The 27,531-nt window shown below is 43.6% G+C and overlaps 1 protein-coding gene across 1 annotated transcript in view; it reads left to right on the top strand.

Annotated features, from left to right (window-relative positions):
* The window catches only part of CDK2AP1 (cyclin dependent kinase 2 associated protein 1), a 47,178-nt gene extending 19,945 nt beyond the window's left edge, over positions 1–27,233 (top strand). The window contains exons 2-6 of the mRNA XM_040347293.1: positions 14,425–14,482; positions 16,523–16,590; positions 17,007–17,104; positions 21,986–22,112; positions 24,544–27,233. Coding sequence (XP_040203227.1) covers positions 14,425–14,482; positions 16,523–16,590; positions 17,007–17,104; positions 21,986–22,112; positions 24,544–24,611 — 419 coding nt within the window. The 3' untranslated portion in view covers positions 24,612–27,233. The remainder of the gene's footprint in view (positions 1–14,424; positions 14,483–16,522; positions 16,591–17,006; positions 17,105–21,985; positions 22,113–24,543) is intronic.
* Positions 27,234–27,531: the final 298 nt, after the last annotated feature.

Below are 27,531 nucleotides of genomic sequence, written 5' to 3' on the forward strand. Positions count from 1 at the left end.
GAGAGAAAACTGCTCACTTTTACCACCTTCCTCCGCCAACAAACGCTCAAGGTCCCTTATGCGGTCCACCTCCACAGCCCAGTCTCCCATGGAAGGCATGGTTGCCGATCTCCAATGACGGGGGATCACCACTCTGGCCGCCGCCAGGAAGTGACGTAGTACGTCATTTTTGATGGATTTGAACGTGCCAGGAAGTATAGATAAGAGGGCCATCTCAGGAGAAGGGTGGATAGAGGTCGACATCAGTGTGCAGTACAGTTCGAAAATCCGCTGCCAGAATCTCTGCACAGGAGGGCATTCCCACCAGATGTGGAGCATGGTTCCCCGGGATTTAAGACACCGCCAGCAGGTATCCGGCACTGCCGAATTGAAATGATGGATAGTTGTCGGGCACCTGTACCATCTCGTTAGCAACTTGAACCCCTTCTCTTGAACTGTGCTTTTTTTAAGTTGACTCCTACCTATGTGTGTTTTCTCCAAAGGTGCATAGTCTTCCTATCCGCACCTTTTTTAATCCTTTAGGTAATGTTTGTTTTTACTGTCTGGATTGCACTGTCAAATTTTTTCTTTTCTATCTCTATAGATTTCTCTCAGTTATTTCAGCACTTTCCTTAACACATTTAGGCTACATTCGCACTTGAGCATTGGCGTCTTTGGTAGTTTTTTTTTGCACAGTTTCAGTTTTGAGCAGTTTTGTTTTAGCAAATGAAGAGCTAGTTACTAGGAGGAAGAGACATAGGCACAAAAAACATGAGTTACTTGTTTTTTCCAGGCACGCCCATTGAAGTCTCTTGGGGCCAAAAACGAGCAATCATGCCCCAAAAGAAGCTCTTGTACTTCTGAGTGTTGAGCAACTGCACATGGCTCTGATGAATAGGCACAGTAGAATAACATGGAAATTGGATGTCAAGCTTTGAAGTGTTTCTGAAAATATTGTATGTAGTCCTGCACACAGTACCGAGATCCCAATTTCTTTTCAAATAAAGGTAAACGACCAATACAGAAGTTCACTTACGCATTTCAGCCCTTCTAGGGCCTTAATTCAAGCTCTGATTAAAGTACAGTGTTAACTGTATCTGAGCAACACAAACTGAATTAATAAATTTTAAATATTTAACGCATACACTTATTTTGTTGAGAAATCACTTAAAAAAACGACCCCTGGGCAGCGCAGTTGGCCTAGTGGTTAGCACTACAGTCTAGCAGCTATCACGTCTGTGGTTCGAATCCCGACCACGACACTGGTTGACTAAAAAAAATTAAATAAATAAAATAAAAAACGACCTGGCATTTCTAACAATGGCCATGCTGAGTAAGGGCAGATTTTTGTAGCATTTACTTCCAGGAACCCAGCTGCCCTTAGCTCAGGCATGCGGACAGAAGGGTGTGCTGGCCTAGGCCAGAAACTACAAAGGCAACTGAAGAAATGTATAAGAAAAGTTTAAAACCAGTAAAAATAGACTCCTGCTAGAATTGGTAAATAGATAGGAAGGTGTAAGGTGAAAAATAGTCAATGTTGATTGAGAGGGTTTAGTCAGTTTTTAATAGCAGAGTGACTGGCAGGAACACCAGGGATTTCATGCAAAGGAAACCATAAAAATAGAACAGGATACTTTTTCATACAAGTACATGGTGCAGCAGGCACATATCAGGAATATGAAATGTTTGGTTTACATATTCTTTAAAGCAGTGTTTCTCAACCAGGGTTCCGTAGGAAGTCACCAGGGGTTCCGCTAGACATCTACATTATGGCCGATATATACCGCTAAATGTATTTTCAAATGTCCTAATGCACGTTGACACTGAGCGCACATTAATACCGGCTCCTATAAGATCAGGGGGCGGAGCAGGGGAGGAGTGCAGAGAGCGGGAACGGGAGCTAAAGAAGGAGGTTTTCTGTATATGGCAGCACTGATCGGGCAGGAACATGTGGTTCACCTTTTACAGCAGCTCTCTGCCTCCCCCCTGCACTGTGCAATGTGCTCCAATGGCTCTCTGTTTCCCCTGCACTCTGAATTACAACAGCTGAAAGAGTCTTATAGCTGCGGCAATGCAGAGTGCAGGAGGGATAGAGCCATCGGAGGACATGGCTGGAGTTCAGTGGTGGCTGGTGCTCAAAATTTTTGGGGGGGCACAAACAAACGAAAAATAAAACAATTGCAGCCTCACTGTGCCCATCAATTGCAGCCTCACTGTGCCCATCAATTGCAGCCTCACTGTGCCCATCAATTGCAACCACTGTGCCCATCAATTGCAACCACTGTGCCCATCAATTGCAACCACTGTGCCCATCAAATGTCGCCACTGTGCCATCAAATGCAGCCACTGTGCCATCATTTATCACCACTGTGCCCATCATTTATCGCCACTGTGCCATGTAATCAATTGTCGCCACTGTGCCATCAATTGTCGCCACTGTACCATCAATTGTCGTCACTGTGCCATGCCAAACACAGCCACTGTGCCATGCCATCAAACGCAGCCACTGTGCCATCAAACGCAGCCACTGTGCCCATCAATTGTCACCACTGTGCCCATCAATTGTCGCCACTGTGCCCTGGAAAAAATGCTGCCACTGTGTCCTGGAAAATGCCCTTTCCCCCCTGCCTGGCACTTACCTTTCTGGGGTTAGCCATTCTGCTTCTTCCATCCCTCGATGTCTTCTCCCGCCCTCGATGACGCTTCAGCCAATCAAGTTACCGGTAACCAAAACCGGTGAACCTGATTGGCTGAGACACCTGTCAGTCTTATCCAAGGAACGCACCCCCCGTGCGTCCCTGGGATAAGCTTTGGAAGCCTATTACAGCCTGAGGGCTGTAATCGGAAAGCCTATCAGAGCCGATGGCTCTGATAGGCACTTCCACAGTCAACCAGCTGCCGTTATTCAGATGGCCGGCGCTCGCCAGGCCGCCGCGGCAGCAATACATAGAGCAGAGGGGGCGGTGCTCCAGCGCCCTCTATAGACGCACCGCCACTGCTGGAGGTTGAAGATGAAGGGGGGGGGGAGTGGATGGACAGAGCTGGTAAGGGGGACATGGCTGCTTTGGGACATGAGAGCTGCAGGAGGCACAGAGGCAGCAGGGACACTCGGCATGTGGCTGGTGAGAGCTACCAGCCAGAGCAGTGCATGTCTCAGAGAGATGGCACATGGTTGGATTAGGAGATCCTGTGTATGGCACTATGCAATATTGCAGGCGGGGGGGTTGGTTAAGCAGAGCGATGGAGCATGTGATTGAAGCAACAGGTGACATCCTGTGTATGGAAGTGGTGATGCAGAGAGGGGGAGCACACAGCTGGATCAGACTGAATTTAGATTTTTTTTCTGCATTCTGCACTGCCAGGATCCAGCACAGACAGGGTGTCACCCCCTCATCCGGCCTCGTGCTCTTTCTCGCTTCGCTCCTCTGTGGTGCTGCCCTCGGATTTTCACAGGAGCCTCTGTGCATAAAAAAGCAAGCCCAAGTTTCACATTAGGGAGTATTTCTTTTTTTTTTTTTTTTTATATATATATATATATATTTTTACAATATTTATTTTATTATATTATTTGATACTGTTTATCGCTGTTATAACTACAGCTCGTTGGTCAGATCCAATATTCCGTGAACTGTAGATCTGTTTTTTTTTTTTTTTAAGGGGGTTCCCCGAGATCTTGAACTTTTTGCCAAGGGTTCCCCAAAGGCAAAAAGGTTGAGAAACACTGCTTTTAAAATGTCACTAAACTTGCATAAAAAAAAGATATCAATAAATGCTGTTCATACTCACTTAGCCACTATTGGGTTCATTCTTCATATTCTGCAAAAACCTGGTTGATTCTGCTCTCCTTTACTGCCACCTTCTGTCCATGTCCCCAATTCAGCTAGGGATTTTGTAGCTGTGGTGGCAACTCTGCACCTGCTCGGCTTTCAGTGCGTTTCTATGCTGAACATTTTCCCCCTATCACATCTGAGAAGCCCATGTGACTAGGGTCATCAAATGCATCAAAAACACACGTGGGTGTATACACAGTGGTAAATGACAGCCCACTCCTCCCTCCCGCCTCCATACCCACTAACCAGCTAAACACAATGGGGGCAGGATATTGCATGTATATTAATGGAGGCTTCACCTCCCTCTTATTCTAAGACAGTGGCTGGAGGGGTGTGACACAGCCTTTCACTTGCAGAAATCTGCCCATCCCATGTTATTGCCCGAAAAAATTATTTGAGTTAAAATATATATTTGTATGACAATTTAAAACGGTTTATTGATAAAAACTATTTATTTTTACTCCTGTATTCCAAAGGCAGTTTTGGTTTATTTTGAACATGTGACCACCAGCAGAGGACTAGAAGCTCCTCTTGCTTATGTTTACCTGCAGACAGGCTCGTTAATATCTGGGTCATGTGACAGCTGTATATCGATTTAGAAAAAACGTTCTTGGATTAATCCCAAAAAAATTATTAATTTAATTACAGTGTCATCATTCACATACAGAAATAGAAGGGACAATGTAAATTAAACAGTGTGGGCCAGATCCACAGACAGAGTACGCCGGCGTATCTACTGATACGCCGGCGTACTTTCAAATTACCTGCGTTGTATCTTTGGTTTGAAGATACGATGGCATCTGGGTTAGATCCGACAGGTATACGTCCTCGTACGCCTTTCGGATCTAAGATGCAATACTTCGGCGTCCGCTGGGTGGCGTTCACGTCGTTTTCCGCATTGGGTATACAAATTAGCTATTTCCGACAATCCACGAACATACGCGCGGCCGTCGCATTCTCTTACATCGTCTCTAGTCGGCTTTTTCCGGCGTATAGTTAAAGCGGTGGTTCACCCTCCTTAACATCATTATACCATTACATTCGGCATCGTAGCGCGAGCTACGGTATGCCGGTCTTAAATTTTTAATCCCCGTACTCACTGTGCTATGGATCATTGAAGAATCCGACTCCCGCGGGGAATGGGCGTGCTTATGGAGAGGGAGGATGATTGACGGCCGGCTCTGGCACCTCACGCTCCCCGAAGACAGCCGGAGTAGGTCTCGGCTCTTCACGGCGCCTGCGCACAGGCTATGCGCAGGCGCCGTGAAGAGCCAAGCCTATTTCGGCTATTTCCGGAGAAGCGTGACGTGCCAGGGCCGGCCGTCAATCACCTTCTCTCACCATAGGAACGCCCATTCCCCGGAATCTTCAATGAGCCATAGCACAGTGAGTACGGGGATAAAAAATGTAAGACCGGCATACTGTAGCTCGCGCTACGATGCCGAATGTAATGGTAGAATAAAAAAAAATTTTTTTTTTTTTTAATAGGGTGAACCCCTGCTTTAAAGCTGCTTTTTTGCAGCGTATAGTTAGATTTGCCATGTTAAAGCGGGGGTTCACCCTATTGGTAGAATAAAATTTTTTTTTTTTTTTTTTTTTAATAGGGTGAACCCCCGCTTTAACATGGCAAATCTAACTATACGCTGCAAAAAAGCAGCTTTAAAGCGGGGGTTCACCCTATTAAAAAAACAAAAATTTTTTTTTTTTTATTCTACCATTACATTCGGCATCGTAGCGCGAGCTACAGTATGCCGGTCTTACATTTTTTATCCCCGTACTCACTGTGCTATGGATCATTGAAGATTCCGGGGAATGGGCGTTCCTATGGTGAGAGAAGGTGATTGACGGCCGGCCCTGGCACGTCACACTTCTCCGGAAATAGCCGAAATAGGCTTGGCTCTTCACGGCGCCTGCGCATAGCCTGTGCGCAGGCGCCGTGAAGAGCAGAGACCTACTCCGGCTGTCTTCGGGGAGCGTGACGTGCCAGAGCCGGCCGTCAATCATCCTCCCTCTCCATAGGCACGCCCATTCCCCGCGGGAGTCGGAATCTTCAATGATCCATAGCACAGTGAGTACGGGGATTAAAAATTTAAGACCGGCATACCGTAGCTCGCGCTACGATGCCGAATGTAATGGTATAATGATGTTAAGGAGGGTGAACCACCGCTTTAAGTATGGCCGTCGTTCCCGCGTCGAAATTTAAATTTTTTTCTTTTTTTTTGCGTAAGTCGTCCGTGAATTGGAATGTATGCAAGTCCCGTCTAAGTTAAAAAAATGACGTCCTAGCGACGTCATTTAGCGCAATGCACACCGGGAAATTTCGGGACGGCGCATGCGCAGTTCATTCGGCGCGGGGACGCGCTTCATTTAAATGAAACCGGCCCCCTAATCGCCGATTTGAATTCCGCCGCCAGAGATACACTACGCCGCCGAATTCTTTGAGGATTCAAAGCAGCCAAAAGTAAGTTACAGCGGTGTAGCGTATCTCACATACGCTGCGCTGATCTATTTGTATGTGGATCTGGCCCTGTGTGTTTAGTATCACTTTTTGAGACCTGATAGATCACTTCATGCTGGCCCCTTTTGCAGGCATAGCTATGTAAAGCATGAAAAATAAATGGTTATACTGTTTAGGCCTCATGCACACTTGACCCCAACGTGCCTGTTTTACAGGCATTTAACTTATTATTATCTTTATTTATTTTTTGCCTTTAAACACCCCTCCATGCACACATAGGCAGGAATTTGCAGCAGATGTGTTTAGAGACAGGAAAAAAAAAAACACATGACTTGTGCATTCAACAGAAGAGCATTTTGGCCGAAAAAAGAAAACGCCTTCCGCGCTTAATGCAGGTAAAAATCCCTAAGAGCCATTTAGCGCTTGAGCGTCTTCATTTCAATGGCTAGAATAATGCCTCGTTTCCACTGAGCGGATCGGTTCGGTACGGTTCGGTTCGCTTTTTTGGGTGTTTCCATTATGAAAGCGTGCCATAAAAGCGAACCGTACCGGACCATTCTGGGTCCTGCTTCAGATGTGGGGCCATAGAGAATGGAACGGTTCCATTAGGGCGGACCTACAAATCCATCTCACTGATTGGTGGATGTGCTAGGCTTTTTTTCTAAACCTTGCATGGTCCCGGATGGTCCGATTTGCAGTGGAAATGCTCTGCAGAATAGACCGGTCCCATTCTAACCTCTTCATTCTTTCTGACCCGAACCGATCCGTCCATAAAAGCGAACCGTACCGGACCATTCTGGGTCCTGCTTCAGATGTGGGGCCATAGAGAATGGAACGGTTCCATTAGGGCGGACCTACAAATACATCTCACTGATTGGTGGATGTGCTAGGCTTTTTTTCTAAACCTTGCATGGTCCCGGATGGTCCGATTTGCAGTGGAAATGCTCTGCAGAATAGACCGGTCCCATTCTAACCGCTTCATTCTTTCTGACCCGAACCGATCCGTGCAGTGGAAACAAGGCATAAATGAATATTCTGTCCAAAGAAATGTAATAAATGCCCAAGCACTTGACATGCCTAAGGTCATTTGCAAGAATGTGGCTTAGGTGAGTTTTTGACGCTGCTTTTCTCTAGCTGGGGTAAAATGCCCCAGTGTGCATGAGGCCGTAACATCCAGTATTGCATGGTCTCACCTTGCTCTGCACATGCTCTCGATTTTCAGCACTGTGCCTAAAATCGGTGATTCACTAGAGCCCAATCAGCTGACAGCTTTAAGATTCACTGTTGCTGAAGGAGGAAGAAAGCAACAGGAATGACAGACTGTGCTGAAGGAATACTGAGAGGCCCCGTACACACGTCCGAGAAACTGGACGGGCAAAACACATAGTTTTGCTCGTCGAGTTCCTTGTGAAGCCGCCGAGGATCTCGGCGAGCCAAGTTTCCCCGTTGACTAACGAGGAAATGGAGAACATGTTCTCTATTTGGCTCGACGAGTTCCTCGTCGGTTTCCTCGGCCAAAAGTGTACACACGACCGGTTTCCTCGGCAGAATACGGCTCCCATCGAGTTTCTGGCTGAATTCTGCCGAGAAACTCGGTCGTGTGTACGGGGCCATAGGGAAGGGAGAAAAGAAAAGCAAGGTGACAGGAAAAACTCTGCCAGGCAGACACAAAAGTTGCGCAACTTTTGATATAACTTTGGATGGGTACGACTTGGATGCCAATATTGTTTTTATAAATGATGATAGACACAACTTTCGAATGTATAACATTTAGGTGTGACTTTCATGTGACTTTTGAGGGTTTACATTGCAGGCTATGGATCTCAAGTCGCATGGAAGTCGAACTAAATTAGTGCAGGAACCTTTTTAAAGTCTCTGGGCCAGATTCACATAGAGATACGACGGTGTATCTCCTGATACACTGTCGTATCTCTGACTTAGGCCGGTCGTATCTATGCGACTGATTCATAGAATCAGTTACGCATAGATATGCCTAAGATCCGGCAGGTGTAACTGTGTTTTAAAAATGGCCGCTGGGGGCGTTCTCGCTGATTTACGCTGAGAAATATGTAAATCAGCGAGATAGCCAATTCACGAACGTACGTGGGCCCGACGCAGTGTTGTTACGACGTTTACATAAGGGTTTTCCCGGCGCATAGTTACCCCTGCTTCTATGAGGCGCAGCCAATGTTAAGTATGGCCGTCGTTCCCGCGTCGATTTTTTTTCTTGCGTACGCTGATTCTCAAACGCGCTGGACGTAAGTTACGCTCACGCCGAAACCAATGACGTCCTAGCGACGTCATTGGGAGCAATGCACGCCGAGAAAATTTGCAGACGGCGCATGCGCATTTAAATCGGCGCGGGGACGCGCCTGATTTAAATAGTACACTCCCCCTAGCTGCGGAATTTGAATTCCGCCGGGGGATTTAGGATCCGCCGCCGCAAGTTTGGAGGTAAGTGTTTTGTGAATTACCCACTTGCCTCTCAAACTTGCGGCGGCGGATCTTAAATCACATGGGTCACGCGGATCTAAAGATCTGCTGATCTATGTGAATCTAGCCCACTGTGTACATATTTGAACAGTTGTCATTGAAAAACATTTGGTGCGACTTGTCACGCGACTTTAGTGTCCAAATTTGAATGACAAAAAAAAAACCTTTGTCTCTTATGCCCCATGTTGGCATAGTGTTGACCATAGCATTTTGCAGTGGCAAGGCAGTGTAGGGCTGGCCGTAAGAGGGATTACTTTGACGCAGTCGGCTGGCTTAAACATTTATTGCAGTATATGTGAACTAAATATCCCTGTTTTTCATTGCATAGTTTGCTGGGAAGGGTGTATGGCAGTGTGCAGAGTTTCCCTTCAGATTAAAAATTTGAATGACAAGTCGCACAAGTGTAAATGGATCCTAAAACTTACAAGAAGAGTGTCTTAGCCTTTTTATATGAATACAATTTTGGAACTTGGGACTGTGTGCAGGACTATTATTATATACATGGCACACGGAAGCCTTCTCGTGCACAACTGTAGCCCACAAGATTCCAGACAAGTAGCATTGATATGCACTTTATTCTTGGTTTCTGAAAAATTGCTTTAAATCTCTCAGGTGTGCATTGGGGCTAAGTGGGGTCCATAATCCTGGACTTTAATGGGTTTATTTCACGTGTGTGTGTGTGTGTGTGTGTGTGTGTGTGTGTGGACTATGTAAGGCCACTTTTACAAAGCTGTGTAATTAGGAGGTAATATACAAAGATTCTTGCCATATACCTGAACTGCAACAGAAGTCTATCCTTTGTGGTATGTCTGCAGAGTTTCTACGGGCAGCTGTATCAACATGCTTCATAGTATATGCTTTGTATTATACATTGGATGTAATAATGTATGTATTCATGTTAAACACACATCACATTTATGTGGTTGCATTGTAGCCAACATTTCTTGGTAGGATCAGATCTTCAAACAGTACATAGTCTGTGTGTTGCCAAATACCCACATCAGTATGCTGAACCTCATTTTACTAACCAGATCTGTTCTTTTAGCTATTGTGATATTTTTTTTCTCAGTTTTTCATAATACATTTCAGAAAAGCTTGTTACATTATGATTGTATGTATAATAGGAGTGTTGCAGTTTAATCATATAGCATTCTCATACATGGTTTACCCAAATCAATCCTCCAGGACAGCATATGAGACTGGCTCTGCTCACCTGGAACAGGAAACCACAGGATCGACAATAAATAATGACCAGAACAACATGCACTCCATTTTACTGCGTTTCCTAGAGGCCTAGCAGGAAAAGCAGGTTTCATGCTGTGTTTTTTTTTTTCTATAAGCCTTAATGCTAGTTGCAGAGGCCTCCCTATCTTTTCAGACCCTTTTTATACAGAAACCGTGGGACCTGGCAGTCGTAATAGCAGTGCTGTTTTGGGAAAATTATTATTTTTATTTTTTTTCCTTCCAAAATGACAAGAGCTCTCTTGATAGTCCTACAGAGCAGTGAAAAAATAAAACGCGTGCCTCCTGGAACATGACATTTTTTAATTCTTGGAGAAAACTCTTCTGCCAGTATTGTATACTTGTTATGGAAGCATCCTCTGGATTGTTCAAAGGCCTTGATTTGATGAGTGAAGAAATAACCACTACTATTTTGTCATTGCGCTTCTTATTTTAAGGCTTTGCCTCTGCACCACCAGGGCCTAGTTCTGTTCCAGGTCTGTCTAGTATGAAAACCGTGTTACCCACAACTAGCAACACTTCAGAAGACTTGGAGCAGCCTTGGAAAATTCCGTAAAGCAAGAGTGCAGAGAAGAGTCCAGGGAGGGTAAACCTTAAACATTTATGTTGCTAGCTGAAGATACACAGGATCTTTAAAAAGTTTACAGTACTCCAAAGCTTAAAAAAGGAACAAACTTGGCTTTCTATTCATGATAGTTTGTACAAAGGCTTACAGTCCAAAAAAGGAAACGCATTTCCCATCCACCAAACTTTAAAGGAATTGTACACTTTCAAATGTTTTAATTGTTTCTAGTAGGTAATAGTGTAGTTTTGGTAATAGTATTGCTTGCTTGCCTTACCTTGTAATGCTGGGCTTACATGTTGTGGTTGCAGTTTGTAGTGTGAAGCCTGATTGATTCACCTATGTTCATGTATTAATTGGCCTAGCTTGTACCTAGGGACAGGCAACTTCTTGTTCAGGTTCACACAGCGTCAAGTGCGTGAAATTTTTACATTTTACGTTGCATCAGAAGTGCGTGAGCGCCAACTTGATGAAACTCCGCTCATTCAGCATGTGTGAGCTCTCTGGTAATTGCTTTTTCTGTTTGTTTTACTTCAGATCTAATTACTGTTTAGCTCCCACCTGCAGAGCACTAGTTGGATATGTAGTTTTTTTTCACTGGAAATATTAGTCCTCAGACTACAGACAGAAGTCATGCATTAACCTGTGCAGTGCCGTGCTGCATTCCTCATGTTTAAACATTAACATCTGACACATAAAAGTAAACATTTACTCCACAATAGTGTACAGCAGGAATATGCAATTAGCGGACCTCCAGCTGTTGCAAAACTACAAGTCCCATCATGCCTCTGCCTCTGGGTGCCATGCTTGTGGCTGTCAGTCTTGCTATGCATCATGGGATTTTTGAAACAGCTGTAGGTCTGCTAATTAGGGATGCACCGATTATCGGTGGCCGATACATATCGGCCGAAAATAGCATTTCTGGCTCCCTGCCGAAATAAAGTTAAAATGCCGATATAAAGCTGGGTGATACCATTTTTTACTAGAGGGGGGGGGGAGGCAATGTTCACATTCACATTCACATTCACAATGAATGCAGACCCACACGCTGGCCGCCAGACCTGCACATAGCAGCAGCAGTGGCGCTGTACAAACTGTGTGCCGACTGCTGACCGCGCTCCACCTTGTCCTCCTAGCTCCTATTCCTGTTTGGACTCCCCCATATGGGGGAGTCTCTTGGTTTAATCCAGCCGCGTGAGCCGCGTGACGTCATCGGCCGGAGGCGGGGAGGACTCGGAGCGTGCAGGGAGCTGTGTCGCGACTCGTCGGAGCATAGGCTGAGAGACTGAGGCAATCACACTGCCTGCCTAGGAGGAACCTAGCAGTGTCCTCCACTACAGCAAGCAAGCACTCTAAGTTCAATCTGTACAAAACCAAACCTGTTAGGACTAACTAGTAACTACTGTGTTTAATCTGTTAAATCGCTAGTTCCTGGTGGGGGGCGGAGGCAAGTGGTTAACTGAGGTGACCAGGTAAAAAAATAAATAATTATCTGCCATTTTTTCACAGTAGCACAGTGAGGCTGCAATTGATATTTGTTTTGGTAGTCAGATAAGGCAAGCATTGCTCAATAACACACAAACGTTTTAAAAAAAAAAAAAGTTTGTGTTATTGAGCCATGCTTGCCTTATCTGACTACCAAAAAAAACATTAATTGCCGTCTCACTGTGCTATCACATACAGCCACTGTGCCCATCAAACGCAGCCACTGTGCCATCACATGCAGCCACTGTGCCATCACATGCAGCCACTGTGCCAACACATGTCGCCACTGTGCCCATCAAACGCAGCCACTGTGCCATCAAACCCAGCCACTATAACCATCAATTATTGCCACTGCCTGTTTGCCCCATCAATTGCCGCCAGTGTGCCCATCACACGCAGCCACTGTGCCATCACACGCAGCCACTGTGCCATCACACGCAGCCACTGTGCCCATCAAATGCAGCCACTGTGCCCATCAAATGCAGCCACTGTGCCCATCAAATGCAGCCACTGTGCCCATCACATGCAGCCACTGTGCCCATCACATGCAGCCACTGTGCCCATCACATGCAGCCACTGTGCCCTCACATGCAGCCACTGTGCCCTCACATGCAGCCACTGTGCCCATCGCATGCAGCCACTGTGCCAACACACATCACCACTGTGCCCATCAAACGCAGCCACTGTGCCAAAAAAATGAAATAGGGGGGAAAACAAAGAAAAGTAATTTTCGGTTTCGTTTTCGGTTTCGGACTGAATTTTTTTTTTATTTCGGTTTCGTTTCGGTTCTGAAATTTCCATTTCGGTGCATCCCTACTGCTAATTGCATATCCCTGGTGTACAGGGTAAGAAAAATTATAACGTGAAACTACACGATCTTATGCAGGTGCAGGTAGGGAGGGTTATAATGCCTCTAAAAGAAACTATTACTAATGAATGGGCCGACCCATCTTCAAACACCAGTTCTTCACTCCGTCTAATCTAAAATAAAGATTCCCTTTTGCAGAGGGAGATGCAAAATTCTGGTACTCCCAAAACTAGATGTTGAAGTTCTGTTTAAAAAAAAAAAAAGGTGCATGAAAGATCCCATGGGCTAGAAGATTGGGAGTCTCAAACAGCATTGGAAACCGGAGCAGAAAACTTTAAACCAGTCCAAGACAAGAACAAGCATGGCCCATACCTAAGTTTGGTGGCTTGATCAGCAATTTTCCTGTTCTGTTTTTTGAATCCAAGGCAAGGGGGTGAGTGTGAGGGCTACAATGATCGATTGGATCATCACTATCCCCCAGAAAATGACTCCTAAAGGCTAAGGTCGGAGTGGGACCACGTGATACCAGACAAACTGAGGGGTGGCGATCAGCAAAAGTGGACCACAATGCGTACAGATTATACTGAAACACAGAGACCCTGAACAGGCCTCCGAGCAGGTGACTGCTGACCCTGCCAACCCTAAGGTGGAGTTGACTGTGAAAGATGTGATTGCTGCCATTACTAGATGCACCACTGCAGAAGATTAACTTAAGATTCATATCAAGTGTATAGAAGAAACCGTGGCGCTTCTGCAAAAGATAAAGAAATGGACTATAGCAATAGAGAGAGGAGGGAGTGAGGTGGAGGATAACCTGTTACCACTGGCTCATGATTCAATCTCTGATCTACGCCTGGCGCGAGCAAACTCCCCTAGTGTTACTAACGGTTATTTTTTTTCAACGAAAATAGCAAGCATGTTATACTCACCTGCTCTGTGCAACTGTATTGCACAGAGCGGCCTGGATCCTCCTCATTTTCTTGTGTCCCTATTGCAAGCTGTTTGTAACCCATCAGACTTTTATTGAATCCTGGCTCATATCTACTTTTGGAAAGGATGCCTTCACACACATTCTTTGTGGATTCAGCAGTGAACGCTACAGAGCAATCTACAATTGGCCATATGTCCTCTACAAGGATTAGGTTGGCTGATTAACCAGGAGATATCATGTCTGCAACCTTTGCAAAAGAGTAAAAAAAACTTTGCCAGAGTGGCTCAAGGAGCAGAACTGGGCCCTGGACATGCCTCTGCATTACCAGGTGGATCTTCTCTGCATCAAGGACAAAGCTTTTGGCAGAAGTGCTGCAAGCTGTCATCGCACCCCAGTAGGTGATTTTTCTCCTGTCATCTCATATACTGTGCTGGAAGATGATTTGGGAAAACCGTTAGTTAGCTGGTAACTTAATTTCCTGGAATCTTTCAGAACAGCAGGGTATTATTCCCACTCATAGTTTTATGTTTTGGACATTTTATTCTTGTAATTGACCTTTCCGTTCTTATTTGCTGCTAGGGATTCCAGATAGTTTTGGCCTTTCAATAATTGCAGATTATTTGTTTCCTGTTTCAGGTGGGCAGAGCAACTCTCATATGCTGTCCTGGAAGATTCATGGAAACTCGTATACCAGGTAACTGTTTTTTTTTTTTATCTATTTTTTTGTGTGTTGCTATAGCAGTGGCTTTATCCATGTAAACTATTCAGCCAGCCAGGCAGTACTTGTCTACATTTACTTTCCTAGCCTTACACCTCATGCTTGGGCATTGTGTTTTTGTTAGTTTAAGGCTGGCCATACATTCTACAATGTTCTTGTACAACTCTCCTTTTAGATTTACCAAAAGTTTCTATATAATATGAGGTCAGACCTAAACCCTTTCAATTTGTATGCAATCAGGCAAGCCCTTGTACTACATAGTTGAAGGTAAATCTAAAGGAAATTTGAATAAGAAAATTGTATAATGTATGGCCAGCTTAAGGCAGCCATGCTCAACCAGGTTTATGAGGAACCCTCGGGTTCCTTCAAAGCACGCTATGATTTCCTTGAGCTGTGGCTGATTGAACACCCATCTGGTGATGTCTTCATAATTCCAGGGCCAATGCCACATGGCAAAACCAGCAGTTTGCCACCAATTATCTTTTTGGCTGTCTGTAAGGCCTCGTACAGCTGGACCGTTTTCAGCGGACATGTCCGCCCAGAGATTTCTGTCTGATGGTTGTACACACGATACGCGGTGACGTGGCTGCGCCGTCGCCGCGGCGACGTGCGTGGCCCTGGAAGTTCAATGCTTCCACGCATGCGTCAAATCACTTCGACGCATGCGAGGGATGGCGGCCGATCGGACATGTACGGTGAGTCTGTACAGACGACCAAACATGTCCGACGGACAGGCTTCCAGCGGACATGTTTCTTAGCATGCTAAGAAACATTTGTCCGCCGGAAAAACGGTCGGCTGGACAAATGTCCGCTGGAAACCTGTCCGGTCGGCCGTACACACGACCGAACATGTCTGCTGAAACTGGTCCGCGGACCAGTTTCAGCAGACATGTTCGGTCGTGTGTACGGGGCCTTAGGCTGACATCCTTTCACCACTGTAATAATTGTAATATTGCCACCTATGTAGGTGGCATTTTCTATATTGACCCCCATTCAGTTAGTTTAGTAAGGGTTCCCTGAGATCGGAAAAATATTTTAAGGGATTTTCTGTGGTAGAAAGTTTGAGAAACTCTGGTCTAAGATGACCCAACATGGTGATTTAGTGTTTACATGCCTTGCAGCTCTGGAACCCTGGGTTAAGTTCCCACTATGATTACAATCTGCATGAGCAGACTTCATACATTTTATAATGTTTTCTTTCTATCTATATCTAGGCAAAGGAAGGAAGAATATCTTCTGGACAGCCGCACTCCAAATAAAATTGCCTTTATTGTAAAATCCAACACAGCACTACAAGTCACAGCACACTGGAAACTGACGCGTTTCACACTATACTTGGTGTTTAATCATAGCTCGATTAAACACTAAGTATAGTGTGAAACATGTCCGCTTCCCAGTGTGCTGTGTTGGATTTTACAATAAAGGCAATTTTATTTGGAGTGCGGCTGTCCAGAAGATATTCTTCATTCATTTGCCTTGTACTTGCATTGCCTGCACCCGTGATTTCTGTGAGCAGGATTACATTTTTGAAGACTACACCTGAGCAGCTTTTCTTTCTGTTCACTTATATTTATATCTAAAAATGAAATATATGGAGCACTAGTATACCATGCATTACACTTTAGTAATGTGACATATAGTTTCATCGCCGCACAAGCTCATAGCTGTTACGTGGGTGTCACTGGTGGCAGTCACTTCATTATATACAACATGGTGGTTAAAGGTTAAGTTCCATTAAAAACAGGGCTTTGGGAAGGAAGGCACTATAGGCATTGGTTCCACCATAAGGACACATTTTGCTTTTCCTCTCAAGTAAACTGTCCTGGGGGATGCCTTGGGAAAACTTGAGTTTTTACCCAAAAACGAATTTACTAGGAATCCTTCAGGACGGTGAGTCTCCCCCCTTTTTTTTGTTTGTGTCATAATATTGCTGTCCCAAGGAGTCATCTTGCTTATACTGAAGTTGGAAGCTACTGGAGGGCTTTTAAACTCACTAGGTCTTGTATTTTCCTGCAGGCAGGCGGAGTCATCTCAAGTAAACCATCCCGGAGGATTCCTGGAAAAGAAGTTTCCAGAAGTTTCAGGTAATAACTTGTGTTTTCCATTAACATGTTGGTTAACATGGATAGGTCTGCAGGCCTAGTGGCTAAATTGTTTATTGCAAAACTACATGGAAACTATGGTGTTGTTTTACTAAAGGCAAATGGAGTTGTACTCATTTTCCTTAGAGCTTGGTAAATCATCCAATTATGTGTAAGAAAAAAATGCTGTTGTGTGTTTTTTTTATTTTTTATTATTCCTTGCACCTGATTGGGTATTTTTTACAAAGTGAAGCTTTCTTACATTTACTAAGGAAAGCGAGTGCAACTGCACCTGCGTAGTACACTGTCTATTTGCCTTTTGGAAATCCACCCCAATGGCTCATTATGAAAATGTAATCGACAATTTTTCATTCTATTATATGGCAAGTCTATTTATATGTTTTTTTTCCCCCCAACAGCTGTAAGTGCACATTCTCCCTCTACTAGCATAGCATCCTCTGCACAATACAGACAGATGGTGAATGACTATGGACCCCCATCCTTAGGATATACTCAGGTAATGATGAAGTGCAACTATAGACAATGTTTACATGTCGGTTTTGAATGGAGTGGGGAAAGATTAGAACCACAACAAGGTTTTATTGCAGGCTATGGCTCTGCTGGGGTGATTTGCACCTATATGCCAAAGCTATGTTCAGGAACCTGGAGGTGCCTGCTTATCATTCTTGGTGGCAATTTAGAGTTGAAAATATATTTATTGGTAGCGTAATAAACAATACAAACATATACAAAAAGAAACAATAATCAATGTTACATAGAAGTGACAATAGTGAGCAAACATGTAACTTGAGTCAGCCCAATGGCTATCGCCCATAGCATTCTTGGTGGCAATTTAGAAGCGTTGATGTAAATACAGCTATGACATATTCTTTTAATTAAACCCCAAGAAGCTAAAATACCTGGATATGCTACTTGAAATATTTGGCACCAAACCTAAAACTGCCTTAAGGGAAAATTGTTGTTGCTCTTTAGTCAAACATAAAACTACATTGCAGACTAGCCCTACAGTGCTTTTATTCAATCCCCTTGGTCTGCATGGTAGTTATTTCCCACAATAGAAATTATTAACCTTTTAAAAACCAACTGCAACCAATACTTTTTTCTAGTTTTAGTGTGAGAAAGGATTAGAATCTCTGTCAGTATTTATGAATGCCCTTTGTGGGGTGATTTGTCCTAACTTTGTATGTATGTATGTATGTGTGTGTGTATATATATATGTGTATATATATATATATATATATATATATATATATATATATATATATATATATATATATATATATATATATATATATATATATATATATATATATATATATATATATATATATATATAATCTCAGACCGAAAGAAATGAGGACATCTCTCGCTAATGGCGACACAGATGGCATTGCAAAGTATATTTTTAGTAAGGGGGAATGGTTATAACCCCTCAGACTTTTATTGTTGTCTGTGCCCTAATTTTCTGCTAATGTGAGGGGTGTCAGACAGAGGAGAAAGAGGAGACCCCCCCCCCCAACAGGAAACCGCCATTAAAAACGTGACTGAAAAAAACAACTTTCTACATCCACTCTACAGCTTAAAAGTGGCAAGGGTTAGGAATAAAGCCTAGGCCAGGGATCTTCAAACTACGGCCCTCCAGCTGCTGCGGAACTACAAGTCCCATGAGGCATTGTAAAACTCTGACATTCACAGACATGACTAGGCATGACGGGAATTGTAGTTCCTGAACAACTGGAGGGCCATATTTTGAGGACCCCCTGGCCTAGGCTGTTCATCACCCTGTTCATGCTAGAGACTATATTGGCAGAGCAGTAGGAAGAGATGGCAATCGTATGTACTGTAACTTCTCAGTGACATCAGATTCCACTGTTCACACCAGCACACATTAGGGCCAGTGTGCATTGTAGCAGCAGTTCCTCCTGCGGCTGTACACCATTTGGTTTCCGAATATTTTTTTCTAGTTTTCCTCCTCTAAAACCTAGGTGCGTCTTATGGTCAGGTGTGTCTTGGAGCAAAAAATACAGTTTCAGCTGGGGGGGGGGGTTCTACCAGCTAGGACTGCCCATAGGTGGTGCAGAGTTATTTTTCTGCCTAGTGTCCTACTCCTGTAGGTGGTAATATAACCCAGAGGTCAAGACTAGGAGAGAGCTCTGTCTGTCAATAAATTCAGTGAAGGGAATTTTTGTGATTATTGTTCCTTTTGAAGGAACACATGAACTCAGAAACAGGAAGTTGGGACACTAGCAAACAGAAAAATTATAAGCCAACCTCATATAACCCCTCCTCTAGTAGGGAACAACGCTGATAACCATCCAGAGACAGAGAATACAGGATATTATCAGTGTACAAGATTTCTGGCTTGCAGATATACTAAAATAAAATGGTATATTTAACTGACCAAAAGGGAGCAAAAAAAAAAAAAAATTATTGTTAAAATGTATCTACACATTAATCTGTATACATCACCTGATGGTGAGCCACAGCTAGGAACACCAACCACCTGGGATGCCTGATTCAGTTGATGCTTGCAGACATGAGACCCCAGGGCTGGGACTGCTAAAGTCCAAAAAACAGACCCCTTTTTTAGAGGAGATCTCTGAGCATTCGGCAGTGAGGATGCCAGGTAAAGGCACTAGGTTAGACATATGGTCCAGTGTTTTGGGCAGCAATAGAGGCCAGATTAAAGTTACTACCAACACAGGACAGAGAACCACACCAGACAATTCAAATTGGGGTTTCAAGAAGGAATTGTCTCACTGTCTGTTAATAAAATCCCTAAAGGAGAGCATGCCCTCCACCCATGCAATAGCCTTTCTGTTAAGGTGGATAACTGGTGCATCCACAGTGGGGAAGAACCACCAATGTTTTAAATTCAACACACTCTTAGGTGGGGCCCAGGAATCTTTGGAGTATTTCCAATCCTTGTGAAGGAAGGACTCAAATAACAAATGTAGCAATGAGGTCTTTGCAACTGCAAGAGTGCTAAGGGCTCTTTCACACGGAGCGGACCGTTTCTGGGTCCGCTCCGTGTGTCTCCGTCGGCTCAGCGGGGATCCCCGCTGAGCTGTCGGCGGATAGGGCGGTCCCCGCACACAGTGCAGAGACTGCCCTGTCTCAGCTCCGCTCTGCCCTATGGGGAACCGGATGCAGACGGACCGTCTGTCCGTCTGCATCAGTTCCGTTCCGCCGAAGAAAAATAGGGTTTTCTTCCGTCCGAAAACCGGATCCCGACGGACGCGGACGTTAGCGGATGCTCCATCCGCTAGCGGACGCGATCCCATAGGGATGTATTACAAGTCCATTAACGGACTTGTAATAACGGACAGGCGGAGCGGACGTCTAAGGGGCTTATGGCTACATTCATATAGGTGCATATCTGTGGATAGTTTGTTGCATTTAAAGCGGTTCTCCACCCTAAAGTGGAGTCCCGCTGATCGGAACCCTCCCCCCTCCGGTGTCACATTTGACACCTTTCAGGGGGGAGGGGGGTGCAGATACCTGTCTAAAGACAGGTATTTGCACCCACTTCCGGCCACACGCTACGGGCAAAAGACGGGTTTTTCTGACTTCCCGTCTGTCGCCCGTTGTGTGCTGGGAACACTCGGCTCCCAGCACACAGCGTGTGAGCCAATCGGCGGGCGAAGCGCGACTCGCGCATGTGCCGTAGGGAACCGGGCAGTGAAGCCGCAGCGCTTCACTTCCTGGTTCCCTCAGCGTGGATGGAGGGGGGAGCAGCAGAGAGACAAGCGATCGCTCGTTCTCTGCTGCGATCAGCGCTGGACTCCAGGACAGGTAAGTGTCCTAATATTAAAAGTCAGCAGCTGCAGTATTTGTAGCTACTGGCTTTTAATATTTTTTCCCCATGGCACATCCGCTTTAAAGGCAGTTAAACCCCTGGATGCAGAAACACTATGTGCTATGGCCTTTACAAAGCATTTACAATGGACAGCAAGAAACTACTGATTCTTAACAGTGGGCACCCCTGGCTGCTGCTATTTGGCCATGTAAATTTAGCCAAAGGGAGTGGAACAGCAGGCTGATCCTTTAGTTGCAGGGTAATATGCACTGCATCTAGAAGATCTGAAACAATCTCACACACTCCAGGTTAGCGCCACACATACAGTCCTGTGGGGTCCGGGTATGGTCTCCAAAGCTAGTGCTAAGCTAGTAGGGATGGTGTGTTCAGGGTGATGTGCAGTGTTAGTTTTCCACCACACATAAAGTTTTGCTTTTACGCCAAAAAGTTAAAATTTGGTCTCATCTGACCAGAGAACCTTCTTCCACATGTTTGCTGGCTTTCTTTCAACAATGGCTTTCTTCTTGCCACTATTCCATAAAGGCCAGATTGGTGGAGTGCACAACTAATAGTTGTCCTGTGGACAGATTCACCCACCTGAGCTGTGGATCTCTGCAACTCCCCCACAGTTACCATGGGCCTCCTGGCTTCTTTTCTGCTTTAAACTTCTCCACAACTTTATCCCTGACCTGCCTGGTGTGTTCCTTGGCCTTCATGCTGCTGTTTGTTCACTAAGGTTCTCTAACCAACCTCTGAGGACTTCACAGAACAGCTGTATTTATACTGAGAAGGCAGTTGATTGCACAAAATGTTAGTTAGGGGTCTGAATACAAATGCACGCCACACTTTCAGATTTTTATTTGTAAAACATTTTGAAAATCATTTATCCTTTTCCTTCCACTTCACAATTATGTGCCACTTTGTGTTGGTCTATCATATGAAATCCCAATAAAATACATTTACATTTTTGGTTGTAACATGACAAAATTCGGAAAATTTCAAGGTGTATGAATATTTTTTTAAAGGGTTTGTAAAGGATTTTTTTTTTATCTTAATAGCTTCCTTTACCTTAATGCAGTGCTGTTTTCATGTCCTCATTGTTCGTTTTTGCTCTCAAGTTGCTGTAATTCTTCTCTGATCTCCACACTTCCTGGTTGTCTGTTTCCTGATAACCACAGTGCTGGGAGCTTTCTCTCTGTGGTCACTAATCAAGGAGGTGTGATTACTGTGTGTCTAAAACCCCTCAGCACCAATTAGTTTAGTTTTCCAAACCATCACTGCCCTGTATTGGCTCCGTGGCTCTGTACAGCAGAGAAGCAGGAAACAACATGCAAAAACAAAACTAGAAACTACAGGTACATTATATGATTGGTTTTTATCTATTTTTAATCGTTTTTAAAAGGAATCAGTTAACTATTATGTCTCTATACCCTGTAAACAGTCATTTCAGCATAACATTTTTTTTTTATTTACAACTCCTTTAAGGGACTGTATATTTGAATGTAATTCAATTGTAATGACTGTTTTGGGACTTATTTTTGTAATGACTGTCTTCTGTTTGCTATATTGTTTTTTTAGACTACAACCAGCAATCAGGTGCCCCAAAGCAAGTATGCAGAGCTTCTTGTCATCATAGAGGAGCTTGGTAAAGAAATTCGACCAACCTATGCAGGCAGTAAAAGCGCAATGGAGAGACTAAAAAGAGGTAAGGGTGCATTTTTAATGTAATATTTATATTTTATTACAAACTTTAAAACCTAGTGAGAGGAATTTATCAAACTGGAGCATTCATAATCTGGAGTAGCTGTTCATGGCAACCAGTCAGCTTCTATCTTTCATTTTCAAGGCTTAACGGAACAAGCCTAAAGATACAAGCGGATTGGTTGCCATGCACAGCTGCTCCAGTTTTGATATATCACGCCAGAATTTTTATTTTGGATTTAAAGTGGAATTATAGCCGTTTAGACAAATGGTGAACGTTTTTAGAGGCATTTCTTTTCTGCAATAAAGACTTATTACTAGGGTTGTCCCGATACCACTTTTTTAGGACCGAGTACAAGTACCGATACTTTTTTTCAAGTAGTCGCCGATACCGAATACCGATACTTTTTTTAAATGTGTCCCCAAATGCAGCCATGTCCCCCACATATGCAGCCATGTCCCTCTAGCCATGTCCCTCACATATGCAGCCATGTCCCTCTAGCCATGTCCCTCACATATGCAGCCATGTCCCTCTAGCCATGTCCCTCACATATGCAGCCATGTCCCTCACATATGCAGCCATGTCCCTCTAGCCATGTCCCTCACATATGCAGCCATGTTCCTCTAGCCATGTCCCTCACATATGCAGCCATGTCCCTCTAGCCATGTCCCTCACATATGCAGCAATGTCCCTCTAGCCATGTCCCTCACATATGCAGCAATGTCCCTCACATATGCAGCCATGTCCCTCTAGCCATGTCCCTCACATATGCAGCCATGTCCCTCACATATGCAGCAATGTCCCTCTAGCCATGTCCCTCACATATGCAGCAATGTCCCTCTAGCCATGTCCCTCGATGCGGCGGCGCGATGCGGCGGCAGCGGCGGGGGGGGGGAAAGGGGGGGGGAGTATTCTATTTAGGTATCGGGGGTATTTGCGCGAGTACGAGTACTCCCGCAGATACTCGGTATCGGTCCCGATACCGATACTGGTATCGGTATCTGGACAACCCTACTTATTACCTTCCTGTTCACATTCTTCTGTTGTGTGTACACTGTGCTGAGCAGCTAAGTGTACAATCCTGACCCTTCTGGGTGCCAGGATGAATTAATTCCCATACGCATTTGTGGGTGTTATGTTATTCCGGACTGCCCAATCAAGATGGCTAAAGATTTTGAGTGGAGAAGAAACTGGGTAGAGGTCTATGCTGGTGGGGGAGCTTGGGGACATAGCACTGCTAAACTAGAGGTGAGTATAGCTTCACCTTAATGTGGAAGGCTTATGAGGTCTGTGAAGTTTCTGTGAAGTTTCTATTTCTGAACTGGTGACCTGTGCAGAGAGTGATGGGAATGCAACATTTTTGAGTTGTCATGGGAAACAGAAGGGGAAATGTTCTAATAGGTAAACCTGTTCTGGTGACAACCATAAAAGGTTTTATTCACACCTGTGTATTGTGGAAATGTGTGCAAAATTGATTTTCCGCAACACCACAAAACACGCTGCCCTTTTGCAGATGCATGGTGACGCCATTAATTTGTAATGGGATCCCCCATGCATCTTACAAACTCAGATTAGCAGTACCACGTTTTGGTGCGGCGCAGTTTTGAAAATGGGTAAGGCTTTTTGTGTGTGTGTCAACCCATTGAAATTAATGAGCTCCCCTAAATGCAATATGGGGGAATGCGCAAAAAAAAAAGCATGAAGGGATTTCCTCTCCCTATGGAGATGTTTGCTCCTACTTGCTGCTATGTCTCTTTGAGAGGAAGTGAGGGGAAGTCTGCCCGAGGCAGAACTGACAAAAAAATACGTGACAGGGGTCTTAAAGCGGAGTTACACCCGGTTCTGTGTTTATTAAGTCTTTTTTTTTAATAAACACACACTCGCCTGTCCCATGGTCCAGCGATGCCTCGTTCCTCTACTCCTCCTGTCCATGGCATCGGCATTACTGCTGTGGGCACCTGACTGTGACAGCTTGCGGTTTCACAGCTGGGTGCGCCCTGTGAATGCGCGTCATGAAGGCCGTGCAATCTTCTGGGACCTGTGACGTGTTCCGAAAGATTGCAGGGAGGTAGGGGACACCTGGGGGACAGGAGTCGCCTAGGTGGCCCGGAGCGGAAGTGGCAGCTGGGTACCTGTCAAAACCAGGTCCCCACTACACCTCCCCCCCCCCCCCCCCCCAAAAAAAAAATTACATACCAAATGTGGCATATCGGGGGGTAAGAAGTACTTAATGCAGAAGTTCCACTTTTGGGTGGAACTCCGCTTTAATTATGCTCTGTCTAAAACAAAAACCAAAAGTTGTGACTTAACATAAAGCACGCTTTTCAGGGATCCTTGCAGGTTCCTGCTAGTTGTATTTGATTGGCTGCAGATGTCTACATTAATTTGTTCATGACTTTATGTACCTCACCCGTTTTTGATTTTTTTTTCTTAGGAATTATCCATGCAAGGGGCTTGGTACGAGAATGCTTGGCTGAGACAGAACGAAATGCAAGATCCTAGCTGTGCCCAATACCACACGTCTAAAGCATACAAAGATATTTCTTTCTGGATTTTTAAACCTTCAGGGCAGTCTTTCTGATTATTTAGCTAGAGGGAGCTGTATCATTCTTCAGGAGCCCTCTAATGTACTGTAAAGCTGCTAATCCTACGATGCAATTTTTACTAGTAAACAGAATTTCCATATATATTTAAAAGTATTGCTGACTCTTTCAGATTGTTTTTCTAAGAGTCCAAGGAAATTCATGATGTTTTGCATCATAAGCTGCAATATATTTTCCTTCTCTTCCTGGTATGTTTATATCCAGGTTACATCAGTGTTTACGTGTTAAAATTAGATGCTTCATATTTTGTGTTGCTTTTTCAAGAACAAGGGATTTTTTTTATTTTTATTTTTGCAATTATACTTCTTTTGGTTAAAGGACCAATAAACCAATAAAGTTGCCAGAATAAAAATGATCTCGTATGACAAGTTCATATTTATGGGGTGAGGTAAATGGCCAATAGATTTTGGGGAAACTTTGATGAAACCGGTTTGAATGTGTTTTAAATTACTTTTGTTTTCCTAAAGAGTCTGCCTGCACCACTCTCCTTATCCACCTACCCTCTCTATTGAGCACTGGGCACATTTATCTATATGGAGCACTCCTAACAGCAGACCTTCCAGAGAGCAGTTGTATCATGCCTGCCTATGGATATATAAAATACACAAAGTGTATGTATAGCCAAACATTTTTTTTACATTTTAGATTAGGGAGGGTTTAAAAAACCCGTTTAATTTATTTGTTTTGTATTCTGTGTCTTGTTGGGGACATTTCCCTTCACTTCCTGTAATGGAGACAAAATAGGAAGTAATGGAAATCTAGACATTTGTCCCTAGAACAGGCGTCCCAATTTAGAGATTTACCTTTTTCCTTCTGTTCTGTGGACAACTGTAACCTTTTGGGTTTCTGGACAGTTTCTGTTTCAGTGACAATAGCCAACCGGACATAGAGAGGTGGAATCTCCCTAGTGGGAAAAATAAACCAATACAAATTTAAGACAGATTCTAACCCACTCTATTCAAAACGTAAAAAAAATTTTGGCTATACTTTCACTTTTTTAAGGCTACCAAACAGTGAACATTCAGTGCTGAGTGAAAGCTGACTCGACACAATGGTTGGTTAATTACAGGCCCTTTCACACTGATCTTTTTTTCCATTTAAAAGAGCAGAAGAAAAATGTATCAAAAATGCAACTCTTTTAAATCATATGGAACTGTTCCGTTACATTTTTGGCTGCTTTCACACTGCTCTGTTGCAAAAACACAGATTCTCCTGTGTGTGTGTGTTGTTTTTTTTTTTTACTGAAAAACTGATCAGATAGATCAGTGTGAAAGGGCCCTAACATGAATCAAACATGCACAAACATTCCAGCAAGCAGGACTTTTAAAAATGCAACTGACTGGTGTGAGAAGGTTCCATAGGATTTAAAAGGATGCATTTTTTATGCATTTTTCTTTCACTTTTTTTAACTAAAAAAAATGATCAGTTTGAAAGGTCCCTATCTCTGGGATTCTGTTGGTGTAATAGATTGTCATGAGCTCCTGTTGCCTAATGCAGCCATTGCTATGATGGACTGTGCTGCACAGAACAGCCAAAATCATTGGGGTCTTGTTTGATAGTGTTTTTATATGCTTAACTGCCAAATATTATGTACAGGAATCAGCCATCCCGTTATGGTCTGCTATCCATATAGTAAATTCTAAGGGCCCTTTTCACACTAATCAGTTTTTCAGTTTAAAAAAAGCATAAGAAAAATGCATTCTTGTTAAACCCTATGGAACTCGTCACACCAGTCAGATGCACTTTTAAAAGTCCTGCTTGCTGCATTTTTAGTGTGCTTTTCAAAACCGTTCCTCATTAAAATGAATAGAAAATGTATCAAAAACAAGTCAAAAAAACTCAGATGTGTTTTTTTTTTTGGATCGCATGTCAACGTTTTACAGGTGCATGCTGGGAGTCGGGCAACCAGAAAACGTGCCAGAAACAAATCAAAAAACGCATATGCATTTTTGACTTTTTTTTCTTTTTTTACGGAGCGGTGTGTCGGCAGTCTAACTGCACTTAGGAATAAGAATTCTTGATTGAATAAATGTAAAAAATATCTCCAGACAGTAGCACTTCAGAATACGTAATTGTGAAAGTAACCTGTGTTGTAGGTTTAGTGGTCCTTTTATCTGTTATGGTAATTACTGTCAAATCATTCCTTGCTTGCCCTTAACATTATAAAGTTGTTTTCTTATTGTTTAAAAAAAGCTGTGGGATCAAGCCCTGATCAGTTTGGTGTTTAGGATGTTGGGATTTCTACAACAGAAGATGTCACTTGTTACATTCAGCAAACCAATAGGTGGAAAGGGGCTGCACCACTGACCTATGCATCTGCATGTCTGTAAATGCTTTGCTAGCCATTCAACATGCATGGGGGTGATGACCTTTCTGCTGGCAGATATATATAACTGCCTCTTGGTTGTTACTCTATATTCAGAATAGGCTGTTACTTGTTGGAGAAAAGCAACGAGTCTAACTATTTGCATCTTTGTATGTATTTATTACTTGATGTAATAAAGCTTATTTTCACTAAGGATTTGAACTTGTTTTATTAGTTTTTATATGATTCACATTGTACAGTAAATGATTGGTTGAAATGGAAGATGGGAACAAGAAGTAAAGCTTAGGTGCCGGATGTGTGTGTGTGTGTGTGTGTTTTTTTTTTTCTTTTACTTTTAGGGCACGTTTCCACTATTCGACTACAATAACACTTGTGGGTGAAATACATTGGCATTCTTTCTAAATATATATATATATATATATATATATATATATATATATATATATATATATATATATATATATATATATATATATATATATATATATATATA

The sequence above is a fragment of the Rana temporaria genome, chromosome 1 (genome assembly GCF_905171775.1).
Source record: "Rana temporaria chromosome 1, aRanTem1.1, whole genome shotgun sequence".
NCBI lineage: Eukaryota > Metazoa > Chordata > Amphibia > Anura > Ranidae > Rana > Rana temporaria.